General features: G+C 41.1%; 1 protein-coding gene across 1 annotated transcript in view; it reads left to right on the top strand.

Annotated features, from left to right (window-relative positions):
• Positions 1-12866, top strand: part of LOC135488768 (uncharacterized) — a 38886-nt gene extending 26020 nt beyond the window's left edge. The window contains exons 5-9 of the mRNA XM_064773564.1: positions 5502-5645; positions 6364-6504; positions 6700-6852; positions 7155-7321; positions 9414-12866. Of these exons, the coding sequence (XP_064629634.1) occupies positions 5502-5645; positions 6364-6504; positions 6700-6852; positions 7155-7315 (599 nt within the window). The 3' untranslated portion in view covers positions 7316-7321; positions 9414-12866. The remainder of the gene's footprint in view (positions 1-5501; positions 5646-6363; positions 6505-6699; positions 6853-7154; positions 7322-9413) is intronic.
• Positions 12867-13809: the final 943 nt, after the last annotated feature.

The following is a 13809-nucleotide window of genomic DNA, read 5'->3' as shown; positions in this document are numbered from 1 at the left end:
GTCAAGGTCACAGAGGTCAAATGGCGTAACTTCGCCGTCAGGCCGTAACTATGGCACGTTTCTTAACTGCAATGACTATTGATCACAAATTAAGTACACATGTACCCCTTGGTCAGGTGATCTCAGGTACCGAAGTTTGGTGCGATCTGATTTGCCGTTTGGCCTCCAGGGAGGGGGCCAAATCCTAAATTCTTCAAAATGCCATTATTCCTAATAATGACTTGCCCGATTGGCACCAATTTTATATCATAGGTACATCTAATTCTAACAACCATTCAATGTGTCACCCGGGTCTTCTTTGATTTGACCTACTTTTCAAGGTCACAGAGGTCGAATGTACTGTAAATTGGCCATTTTGGGGAAATTGTAATTGCTTGGACCTACATCAAACCTAACACTACATGACACAATACCATGCTCTTTATCCATCTTTCCTCCACATGAGGTGAGCACAATGGCCCTGGCCATTTCATTTAAGCCTTTTAGCAGTTAAATTGTCAATATTTGACCGCGACGCATCAAATACTGCGTGCGGTTGTGAATCTGAAATTTAGATTTTGTTATTCCGGACAGTCGGGCAAGTAAATGGTGAAAAATAAACTGGTAGTTGACCGCGGAAATTTTTTGATAATCGACAAATTAGACAGACTTTGATATTTCCACTCTTTTCAGCCAACTGGCAGAAAAAACTCAAAACACGCCCCCTATTACCCAATTAGCAAAATTCGAAATTAATTTTTTCATCAAATAATTTCTTTATATCTGTAGACTTGCCACAGCAAATATTTTTTCAATACCTCTCCAAATATGTACTTGAGAGTTAAAAACATGCACTCGTCTAATTGATAGGCCTCACCCCTCCAACCTATGAATATTCATTAGTGGTCTTTTCTCATTAACGTCTGGGGGTTAACTGCTGACATCTTTTTACAATAATCAAATTTTTTGAGGCTGGTGAGTTAACCTTGAAGTTGTTTTGGCAAAATTGAACATTGCTTTGAACTCCTCGCTCCTACATGTAAATTCAGTCATACAGCAATGATTGTTGTCGGCCAGAAACTGCAGCGATATCCACTTGTGATGCCAAAAGCAGACACTGCAAATAGATAGGCGTCAGAATGCAACTAGTTTTATCTAAGCCATTTCCGACTTGGAAATAACTCAACCAAGCCGTTCCTCGCCAAAGAATATTTATTGGTTTTCTGCGATCTAATCGTTAGAATCATTGAATCAGAAAACAGAACGTCTTGAGCGCAGATAAGTGCCATTACAAACCTAATATCTAATTTCAACATTTTAATATTGTCGAGACGTTGCCTGAATTGATTTATGAATGCTACGGCTCCCGGAGGCTGAGAATTTATCGGAGACACTGATGTAAACATGCCAATGATATTGAATTTTATGGCTTGATATGATTTAAATCACCATGAAATCTTAAAAGTATTATACGATTTGAAATCAAGGTTGGAAGGGCTAGTTGTTGCTGTTGAGGGAACATAGGTTTCTTGTTTTGCATTTACTGTACTGCTGTATGTAACTGCTGATGGTTTGATAGTTCACATAAAGGGAAAGTACTCTCTGTGACAACGTAGTGCACATAAAAAATATTGATTTAAATGTCATTTCTTTTTTGATGACTAGTTTGTCATCATTTTGTCACGAAATTGAAGAGAGTTCTATCATTTCCTTCACCCTTTCGCTAGAGGAAATTACTATTACTAGAGGCCTTGAACCAATTTGTCATCTTTTTTGGTCACGAAATCTAATAGAGTTCTATCATTTCCTTTGCCCTTTTGTTAGAGGAAATTACTCTATCAGTAGTGGTGAGATCAAAGTGCTAGTTAGGGACAATGTGTAAGGAACCAACAGATGTGTTCAGCAATGAAATAGTATTGTTGTCGATTGCAATATCTCTCAGCTGTTCTAACAACATGGTTTTAGCTCCATTCATTGGGTAGGAGAAATGACAAAGCAGTATAACTAACACAGATGTCTTCTTTTTCGGTTTTCTATTCACACTGTATATAGTTTCTGCCTACAATTTTTCATCTTCTGTCATACATAGGTAAAAGATTCAACACAGTAAGGGAGTGAGTTGGTTACAGTTGTTGTTTTTTCACGTTTCTGTTTTCAGACAGAATCATGTCATGCTTTGTGTTTTGCTTTGTCAGCCAGTTCCAGCGTTCTTTTGCTTCTTTTGACTTGGGAAGAAAGGATGACAAGGTTAAAAAAGAAGCTAACTTTGTCATTGATATACGAGTTTCCCGTTAGCTTTCAAAGTATGTAGCTCCTTTAATGCTTTTTGTGCAATCTTCCATCGGTTCTGACGCACTATGCACACTGTTGTGGAAGGAACAAGAATTTGGTGACAGCTAAATTGTCACCAAACTGAAAAAAATGTGAAAATTTCAATTTCTTAATTTTTTGGGGAAATCTCAAAATAAAGACGCATATAAGTTCGGCGGTTTACAGTTGATGAAGAACCATTAGATCTTCACCCAGTGATATTCTTGTGATAAATGGTTGCTGTCTATGTCTAGCAATGCTTGGCATTCAGCAGATATGATGAAGACACAACAAAAGGATAAGAAAGATGAAGACATCGATGTTCATCTTTCTTTTAGTTTGTCTTAGGCTGTGTACCTTGATCAACCTTAGCTTCTCTTTGTATTCTGTGAGTCATCACCCTGTCTGTTGCTTCATTGTAAAGCTAATAGCTGAATGCTAATGCTAAGGCTAACTCGCTATATTATTATCCATTAGGTATAAGCCATGCTATTAGCGGAGAGCGAGAGGAATGAAGCTCGCACCCAGACGAGGTGGGCAGCTGGGGAATGCTATATTAGCGATATTAGCCTCGGTAGCTATAGCATTGTCCATGTATAATTGTTAATGTTAACCCATGCTGGCCGGTGACATACTTTAAGGCTGTTAGAGAGAAAGAGCAAGCTCCCCAAAAAGATTGGTTTTAATCAAATCCTCTGTTGTTATACATTCCAAAGGTCAGGCCAAATTTTTTCTGCTGTCACTTTAGAATATATGACGTAGGTAGAACAGATGAGAAACTCCCAGGGATTTTCTTCTCCGTCAATAACAGGAGATTGTACTAAATTATATTTTCTTTGTCCTCCTTTGAGATTTCCTGACATAATTAGCCTGATCCCAATCTTGAGTTGCTCATATCTGATGGCGTAGTCGGCTCTTTGATACCCTGATGTTGCCGATATTGTCACAATCCCCGAGAGAGTACACGCCACAAAGCTCAAAGTCTGAACTGATCGTACCCTGAATGGTGTATCCGTCTAGCAGTTTCCGAGAATGCCCAAGAAAGCCCCCCCCCCCCAGGCTAATTAAAACTATCAGCTAGAAAGGTTTCCAGAAGTTGTTTGTACAATTGTATGTGACCAAAATTGTGCAACGTGTCCTTACCAGATTGGCGTCAATGTTCTGGAGGGGATATTTTGCCTTTATCCATGTCGGCAATTGATCTCAAATTGGATTTCCTGTCATGTCCCAACTGTAATGAAAATAGATTTATTTCTTTGATTATGTGAGCGTCAAGGTTGGGGAGTTGTTTGAAAGATTCTGACCGGTTTATGCCTGGGAGTGGTTTTGTCTCTTGTCTGTCACTGATTTAGACCCCTCTTCCGTAACATTCTGATCAGGCCTATTCTAAATGACTTCTTGATAATAGCCTTAGATTGCAATTCATATTTATGGCAGAGAGGGATTGGTTGGAAAGTTAGAATAAGACTGTTTGCATTCATGTATATGTAGTGCACTTTACATTCCTGATGAAGGGCCATTGGCATCGTCCTGGCGTGCTCTGGGGGATGTTGAGAAAACCTTGGAACTCGAACAGGAAACAAAGTGGCTTGGAAGGGATTTGAACTGGTGACCTCTGTCTGAAGTCAGGCACTCTCACTACACAGCAACCACACTCCCATGTAGACTTACACCTTCGAAAGTCACCTCAACAGAAAACTTGTAACAATGTAGGGTTAATATAGGACGCGAATCCCCAGGCGATCATTTGAGAATTGGGGTTCGTCTTCTCAAAGAACAACATCGGCTAATCTGCTCACCTAGCTGCCTTTATCATCTCTACAGGGAACTGGGGAAATGACGCGCAGATCTGAGGCGCCAGTCAGATTACAATGATGGGACGCTTTGAACAACGTGATGCCAGCTCCCAAGTGTCTCTGCGGCAAACCATCTGAACCTGTCTGATGACTGACAACCAGACATGAGGAGTAGAGCAGCCCCCCCCCCCCCCCCCCGAGATAGACAGGTCAAGTTGACAAGGAACCTGCTTAATTGAACTTTAAGATGATAAAAATTACAAGTCTGGTGATTTAATTTGATATAGTGGTTACGAGCTGCTGTTGTCAATTTCCAGTGGCCCATGTATGGCTGGTATATCCATTTGAATCACCACGCTGATTACTGCCTTTTGGGAAAGAGGTGTTGTGACAGTCAGTACCAGGTTTTCTCTGAATTCGATTCCATTAGTTGACTTTATGTTTCTGGATTCAAACTTGCGCAGTGTGTGTTGTATCCTGGCTGAGTTCTGCAGCCCTTGAATGCCACTGGGGTAGATAATTTTCTTTATCATGAGTGAAAACTGTTCTCTGTTTCTTCATATAATCGAGTGTGGTTCAACAATTCTGTGATAATCTGACATACCTGTTATGGCGGCTATGTCCATGGAGACGCCGGTAACTTAGTTGCTGAAGCAAGACAAATTAATCAGAATGGTATGTGCGCCTGGCTCGATATATAAATGGAAAATAGCTCACGTTAGTTGCAAATAATCAGAGGCTGGGTGAACCAGGGGTGACTAATTCAGAGATTCTCCAGAGAATGACTTTTACTCTTGCAACACGGAACCCATGTATATCCTTCCAAGTGAGGCAGCTATCAGAAGGGAGATTTTTCTGATGAAGCCTGCCTGCAGTCATCTCTGTAAAGAACAGCACCTGCGAAGGATGGTTAGGTCGATTTTATCATCAAGACTGCAGTGGCTGTCTCAAGAATGCGTAGAAAGTGCAGTAAGGTTTCAAAGGGGGCGAGGACCTTACACCCATCTCAGCTCCAGATGGGTCTGTTCCTGCTGCAATGGAGCCAATGATTACTCAATCTCGATCAATGAACTGGAATGGCCTGATGGCATGGGGCTACGATTCCATGTATTGATCCAAAAGAGATGGAAATGAAGCCGTAAGGGTTCACCAACTGTAACGGAATACCAATTTTGAGAAGTTACCAGAGATGGTGCAAACAGCATGGTTACTACTGAAATAGTCTGGTCCTCGGTAGTTCCTCATCAGATCACTCATAGGTCTCATATCACTCTTTTTACTTTCAGGTCATTTTTCTTCTCACCAAGTATAGCCACTTCTTACTTCATTTTTCACAAAGTAACAAAATAGTTTGTTGATGTCCAATCCGATTCTTTTCACCATCAAGTCACCTCTTCAATTTCTTTATACTTTCAGCTTGCAAGTACACAAAGGGTGACTGGTCTGAATGTGTTGATGGTAAGAGGACACGGACAAATACGAGGAAGCCAACCAGTGAGGCATCATGTCCAGCTCAGCAAGTAATCGAGAAAAACTGCAAATCAAAAAAGCCGAAGAAAGGTTCGTTTTCAAAGTGAATTTGCCTCTCAGTAAAGGAAGAAATGATGTTTTTGTCAGTCAAGGTTAATTCTCCATTTGAATTTATTCTTGATTTGGCCTTAAATTCAAGATGGCCGACATAATCCAAAATGGCTGCCAGAGAGCCACAGCCCTTGTAGGGTTAAAAGCTGCTTGCTGTAGGTTGACCAGTCGATGCTGAACTAATGCTGATCTTGTCTGTTCATCGGTTCATGAAATGAGATGCCTCAACTGTTGCATAGCGCAGAAACTGAGTCATGCGAATCTTCGTAGTCAAGTGAACTCGTTGGGAAAATCGACAGATTCTTGTCTCAAGTTGTGAAAAAGATGGATGAGTTTGTGTGTTCAATAAAAGAAAAACTTGGGTTAAGCAAATTGAGTGTGAGGGGATGACTTGGTTCAGAAATGCACTATTCACCAGAGTTTGATCATGTTCGTGTGTCTAAGATATACAGCTAGGGATGTTCGTTTTGGTTAAAGGGACAACTTGGGCATGGGATTGAGCGGGCCAGGAGGATGATACCCCTTCTCACCACCATGCACCGCCACATGTAGCATTATACTAAAACTGATCTCTTAGGTGATGTTTGCTTGTGTGGCAAGGTTTGTTGCCATGGATTGAAAGAGTTGAAAATCACCCTCAACTGTGTGACTTTATCATTTGCCGTCAGACTAAAGTAACAATCCTTTCTTTCTCTAGCCATCTGTAAATACGAGCCTGATGGTCAGGGTTGGGGCCCATGTACGAGTGGACAGAAAGTTAGAACCTTGGTCTTAAAGCCTGGAAGTCCAACTGACTGTGCCGCTACCAAGGCACTCAGAAAGAGGTGCAAACTCAGAGGTATGTTCGCATGATCAACGAAATGGAACAAGTTTAAAATCCTCGATTACAGCCGAAAAAGATCATCAATTGACAAAATAAGTGCCATTGTTCAAAAGATTTATAGTTGAATGCGATCAATTATGTCATTTCCGATCAGGGATTGCGTTTGTGGTGAAATATTTTCAAATGAGACTATTGGGTTTCTTTTGATAGAATGCAAGTACCAGAAGGGCAGTATTGGCGAGTGCAACCAGGAGACACAGATGTTGAATAGGACCGATGTTTTAAAAAGCAAGGCCGATGCTTCCTGCCCACCCACCAAACTGGTTGAGGTGCCTTGCAGCAGACCCAACTCTCGTCCCAAGAGTGAGTATTTCAGATTACCCCATATCGCTTGGGAGTTGATAATGAACATTCAGCATTTTCAGTCAGCTGTAAAAATTTAATTGATTATGATGCTCCTGTCTTGACGACTAGCTGCCGTTTTCCACAGTGAGGAGACAAGGCATTTGCTTGCAAGTGTAACTTACTCACTTACAAGAGTGCTGTTGTAGAAGTAAGGTTTTGCCGGTTTACCAAAAGTGTGAGGGAAGTTCACCATTGTCTTCTGTCTTGATCATGCTATAAAAACTTAAAAGAAACCTTGCACTGATGTTGTTACCTTGTAGTGTGCGAGTATGGACCGTGGGAGAAGTATGGTCCCTGCTTGAACGGTGTCAAGAAGAAAATTAGGGAAATCACGCTCGGACAGGGGAACCAGCGATGTGAGAAGAAGGCGGTGAAGATAATGGCGTGTGAGGACTCTGAGCAGGCGGGGGATGGCAACTAGTAGATGGTAAGTCAGTCTTAACACTGTTTAAAGGAGTTCGCTGTCCATTATTATTGGTGTTCCAGGAAAATAGAAATGCAGTTATACACAATGCCATAGTGCAGTTATGAATGAATGAATTGAATGAATGAATGAATGAATTGAAAAACTTATATTGGGCGCCTTTCCGTGGTCCACCACGCTCAAGGCGCCACCCCCCCCTAAATAGTCCTCAAACAAGGTAGTTTTGAGTTGCCTCTTAAATGATGTTTCTGGTAGAGCCCTGACGGAAACAGGAAGTTTGTTCCACAGGTATGGGCCACAGCATGAGAAGCTGCGGTCACCATACCTGGACTTACTTCTTTTGATTTTAAGCGCCTTGAACGTGGTGGACCTCGTACAGCCGCTTGTCGCCACCAGCAAATCTGACAGGTACATCGGACCCCCACTGCTCACTACTGTCTTGTGTACAAGAGTCAGAATTTTGTAAACGACTCTTGCCTTGACAGGAAGCCAATGGAGCTCGCGGAGCAGTGGGGTGATGCTGTCAAATTTCCTGCGGCGACAAACAAGCCTAGCAGCAGAATTTAGCACACGTTGCAAAGGAGCCAGGGTCTTATCTGGTAGACCATAGAGTATGGCATTGTTAGTGTTATTATGCATGCAAATTCACTGAAACTTGGTATGTATAGTATTTGTATATCTGTCGACACAACGGCAGTACTGAAATCTATAATTAGTACGTATTTACGCAATTAGAAATTTTCAAATTCGTTTACAAATTTCAAATTTTAACAAATGCCGTGGGCCTTTAATATCTCTGTTTAGAACAATGAGGTGATCTCTCCATGCACAAGCTGAGGGTTCGCATGTACGACACTTGTACACTCCATGTAAGCTTTCTATAATTGGTGCAGAGTGTAAAAGTTTGTTTATTATAGTGTCACCCCTAATGAAAGGGCCAGCCAGCTTTTTGGCTTATGAGACACTCTTCACTTCCAAACTCCTATCTCTAATGCCAGGCGCCTGGCGAGAAGGCAGTTTGTACCCTATATTTAACTAGCTGGCGGCTACCCAACTGGCCGGATCGGAAAGAGGTTACCAGCGGGCCTCGAACCTTCGACCTTCCGTTCACGAGGCGGGCGCCTTAACCACTAGGCCATCGAGATCGGTGTATGCGGTGTGGTGTTTGAGTGTTGTGCAATTTGAGAAAATGTGGAAGTTTGCAGTGGCTGTGGTTCATTACAATAGTGTCGCGTCCACTACATAAAACGCCGGTGTTGGTCCGGGGTTTTTGCGCTTACACCTGTTAATTTTCCCCTCGAAAAACGCCGGCGCTAGAAAACGCCGGTGTTTTCTTGTCACGGCGATGGATTCAGGGCTAAATGGGGGCTAAATTAAGCACGGCGTTTTAAGTAGTGTAATCACAAAAACTCCGGTGTTAGTTAGTTCGCCACCTGGCGACAGGCAGCGTGGTTACCACTGCGCATGCATCAAAAGGTAACAGTACAGATAAACCATGCTATCTGTCGCCGTGTTAAGTAACTACTTTGTATGTAGTGTAAGTCCTCGCCGTGTCTTCTCCGGGCTTTTTCTGGTTCGGAGTATCCCGGGGTTTCTTCTTCTTCTTCTTCTTCTTCTTCTTCTTCTTCAGCGTTCGCTCTGCACTTGGAGGGGTCATTCTCCTAGGAGTAATCCTCCTCCAAGGCGGGATGAGCGTATCCTGCGTGCCACTACGGTTAGGCGCCAATTGGGTTTATTGGCCTAGTGGTCCGACTTTGGCGAGAGAGATAGAGTCCACGCAAGCTACTCATGTTTCTCACTTGGTGGGGTCTTAGCTTGCCCTGGCATAGACACCAGGTACAAGGAACCTCGGTTTTGAGTCTCATTCGAAGGACTGTGAAGAGCCAGGAATTTTAGTTCCTTGAAAGCCACGCCGGTTCATCCAGACATACGATCATGGATTCTCCCGGGGATCGAACCCGGGCCCTATTGCGTGGTGGCCAGCAGTGTAAACCACTAGGCCATGAGGCTCCTTATCCCCGGGGTTTAAAAACGCCGGCGTTTCCATGTAGTGGACGTACTACTATTATTTGCTAATTTTTCTGTTCTTTTTCAGGTAATATAGGAGGGAGCCACTATGCAAGGCTTGAAGGGAGGGAGTTAGTGGATCAGTGACTGTTCAGGTGAAGTGGTGAAAGTCTAGTGGTTGGAGACAAGAGGTGAACAATTTGTGTGGAGTGGCGTGATTGAATTTGTGGCGAAATATCATGCCATTTCATATATTAGGCATTTAGTTCCGAATTTTATCATTTGAAGATTTGTTTTGAAGAAGGGTTTTAGCGGATGAACTTTTTCCTTCTTGACATTTTAGTTTAAGAAAGACAATTTCCAATGTAATGCCCACCTAGTTTTGCTTTAGTATAAACTGGGTTCCTTAAAGGCTCAGTCACTCTGTATGTTGACCCTCTCCAGTTATAGAGCAAAATTTCAAATTTTTAGCCTGTTGACTGTGCCTTTAATGGTAAATTTTAGATTTAGTTTTGAGACTATACTTATAATTTTATCGACAATCTGACTCTTAATATTGAAATTATTCATTTCTCTTCTTAGATTTATGGAGGAATTATCGAACGATACAATCACTTTTATATGGTTAGTGATCTCAAATTATAGAATCGAATATTCAATACAAATGTTCTTTTTCATACAACGAAAAATATGGATTCTTTTGTTTTGGTGATTAATGGGATGTTATGTTTAGCAGAGTTTTTTAAGTGGAGTTGTCGAAGCTGAATCGAGACAAGTTTACATTGCAGCAAAATTGCTTCTACTTGAAACTGTTAAATTGTTCTTCCCAAAATTTGACACCAACTAAATATTGGGTTGAAAAATTGATAGCTTGACACCTTAACATAATATGCCATTCTTCTTGAGTCATCATCATCAGTGTCTTATTATCATAAATGTATACACCTGGATTGCTATAGGAATTGTTTTAAAAAGTGTTTAAAAGTTGTCACAAATAATGTCATGTAGCCAAATTCCCTGTAGAATTTGTTTATAGATTTTGTACACGGTGTGTGTAGTTACAATGCTTCCTGCAGTCAGTGTCCAGTTAAGTAGAACAATGGGGAATGTGCGCTGAATACAGACCTCCTGTGATTGGTGCAATTGTGCCATGGTCTACTTAATTTGGGACAGACTGGAGAATTCACGCATCATCATTAATCTGCTCTGAAGGTCTGGTTAGTGTGTAAACAGATACCATGTCGACCCAGTCCTACCTGGGCCAACGTTCCAGGGGTCACAGAGAAGAGTTCCTTGACCTTGATGACCTTCAGACCTTGGCAAACACGTTATACCATTAATGTCCTTACATTAATCGACTTGACTTGGTTTTCGAACAACAATGCTTTTATGTAAACATTATCGTGCAGTAAAATTGTTTGTCGCTTGGAATCGTAAACGTGTATGAAAATATATGATCATGAAATAGTTCTAATTGTTTGATAGCTGTCGGTAATTATGATGTCTCTTTTGTATAAACTTCAAGTGATATTTTGTCTTGCCAGTGACAAAGGGTTAACTGGATTATCTACAACGCCAAATTTCCACTAATACGATATCAGGAGGTCCGGGTCTTTACGCAAGGGAAATTGTAAATCTACTACTTTTGCTGAAACTACAAGGAAATTATTCTAAATTTGATGTTGAGGAACTTCTTGATAGACCTGAAGTGAATTTAGCGCTTCCGAATTATTATATGATGAAAAATAACTTATCAGATATGGTGCTTCCAATAATAATGAGAGTGCAAATCTCTACAGCGTGTCCCAAAAACCCTTCTGGTGTATTACTGGAAATATGGCTTCATACTCGATTTATGATAAAATGTATAATGCTTGGTGCTTGGTGAGAGAAAAAAATTGATCATATGAAATTTCACTACTCAAAAAATCGAGTTAAGCTTGTGTTCATGTGTGGGATAAAGAAAAAGGAATATAGTCTTTATGTTGAAATTCTAGAAAAACACAAAGATGAGTCCGATTTCATCTCTTGGCACTTTCAGGATTCGAGTAAAGGACATGAAAAGTGTTCACAAAAGTTGAGATCAATTTGTAAAAACCGGTTGACACTCAGAGTTAAGTTGAGCAATGCCGGTACGGGTATTTACATCCAGAATCAGGTATTGGAGAAGAATGAAATCGGAATCATGTGTGTTTGATATTGTGTTATTGCAGAATGTTTTCTCTCAGTCTTTTTGTACCGCGTATGATCATGCGTTATATCGTGTCTTCTTTATTTCAATACCGTGTGTTCTGCCCTCATGGATGGCGCATCACGCAGGCTGACATAAATTTTAGACTCCGAGGCTTGTATCCACGATATCGTTTTGCCGTTACTATTTGCCATTTTCACAGGCATATGTGGTCTGTCCGTGTAACTTACGTCAGAATTATACCTGTGAAAACCTCACAGTTTTCCACTCTGGTCGCTGTAGTGGATACAGGCCTTTTGGGGTCGTTTCACCACAATTTACCATGAAGCTCTTTAATGTTCTAATGGTATTTTGACTGTAATAAACCATTACGAATGATGCTTGGGTGATCTGCTATCCATGACATGAAAAGGTAGGACCTTGAAAAACCTGTATGAAAGAAACTTAAGATGGGATATATTCACTTAGAGGGGAAAAGTAGGCATCTCCTCGGTTCAGCTTACAAACTCCTAAGCCATTGCAGCATTTTTTGGATGAAGAGAGAACTTAAGTATTGGCCAACGATGCCTACAAAGTACTATCTTAGTCAATATTTTGTGTCTTTGAAACTGTACAAATTATGTGTAACTGTCATTTAACCATCATATTGTAGAATTATAGGTGTTGTACCTGTTGTACTTAAACGGAAAATTATGTGAAAATTGAGTGGTTCATCATGTATCTCCTTTGAAATTGTTATCTGTGAACTGTGGAAAATAAGATGTCTGGAATGAGGGTCCGGGGCCGAGGCTGAATTGAGGTTAATTGCCCCTTACACTTCTTTGTCTGAAGGTGACTTGCCTGTGCTCTTGCTAGATTCTTTGTACTGCAAAATATGTTTTACAATTGAGGAACTTAGGGCTGGGGATTCGTAAATTTGAGCTAGCAAGGCATTTTAAAGGTGACATCTACAATCATACCTCGGATCTAGAACTAGAATCTCATTTTATTTCACAATTGAAAATCATGTATTCTTTCACTTTCAGAGGCTCATTTTCATAACTTGCAAAAGATAGGTGAAAATTCAATTTTCTTTTGTTTGCATAAGTTCTGTGAAATTTTAAAAAAGGAAATAATTTGAAGGGGATTTCATCATTTCACAACTCTTTGAATTTGCCTCACATTCGTCAAATATATTTGAATGCATTCTTTTTCTTTGTCCAAATTCATTTAGAGATAAGTGGCAGAAATGAATGTTATCACTGCCTGTTACATTCTTATCGCATTTTCTGAAGCTGCACCTCTGAAATGCCACACTTTAGGAAACTTTCATGTTTTTCTACTTGGCAATAAAACAATTTATTACTCCAATCTCTTCTTTGTGTTCTTGATTTGTGTGCCCGTCTCAGGCGTGTTGAAAATTCACGCAGTTCTGATCAGATGAAGATCAAACACCAGGCAAACTGACAAGTGTTGTCAAGGGGGATTTTGATCTTAACACCTTCAGCGCCCAAACAACGTAGATCTGCGTGGCCAAAATCTCCCCTCTGAGCTGGTTATCGGATCCCATGGACTTCATGAAAGAACTACGCCATCGCCATCTTCAGGGCACAGTTGGAACTGAAAAGACCGTCGCTGCCGTAGTTCAGAAAGAACTACGCCATCGCCATCTTCAGGGCAATGTAGGTACTGTGTCTTTTCAGTGCCAACCTTGCCCTGAAGATGGCGATGGCGTAGTTCTTTCATGAAGTCCATGAGACTCCGATAACCAGCTCAAAGGGGAGGGGGGTTTGAGCCACGTAGATCTACGTGGTTCGGCGCTGAAGGTGTTAATGTGCTCAATGGGTATTATCAGATATTCATCTGGTATTATGGTGGTGACAATGAGGAGGTTTTCGCGTGACCAAACAGATCAAGATCAATTTGGTCAGGTCTGCTTTGATGTGGTTGAGTAAGGAACCCTTGATCTCTGGACTAGGATCAATCTAAATCTACAGATTTTCATCAGTTTGGTGGTGTTGAATTGCACATCAGGGGGATCCTGCAAATCGGAAGTAGGCCTACTTGTATGTCAAATTGACATGTGACTAATGTCTGTTAGCACATACTCTTCGAAGTCAGCCTACAATTTTTATAGCATAATTGTGACAGCAACTGTCATCAGCTTGGTCATCGGCCTCGTAAAACAGCCACCCTGACCCTTTTCCTTGGATTGAGCTAACTTCTCTCTGATACGTCATTCCAGTACATGCATCATAATCTACCGACTTGGTCAAAGCATCTCACAATTCGCAGCCTTGTCTACGAGCTTCTT

Source organism: Lineus longissimus, chromosome 5, assembly GCF_910592395.1.
Source record: "Lineus longissimus chromosome 5, tnLinLong1.2, whole genome shotgun sequence".
Taxonomy (NCBI): Eukaryota; Metazoa; Nemertea; class Pilidiophora; order Heteronemertea; family Lineidae; genus Lineus; species Lineus longissimus.
The sequence above is the reverse complement of the archived record's forward strand: the minus strand, read 5'-3'. Positions and strand labels throughout refer to the sequence as shown.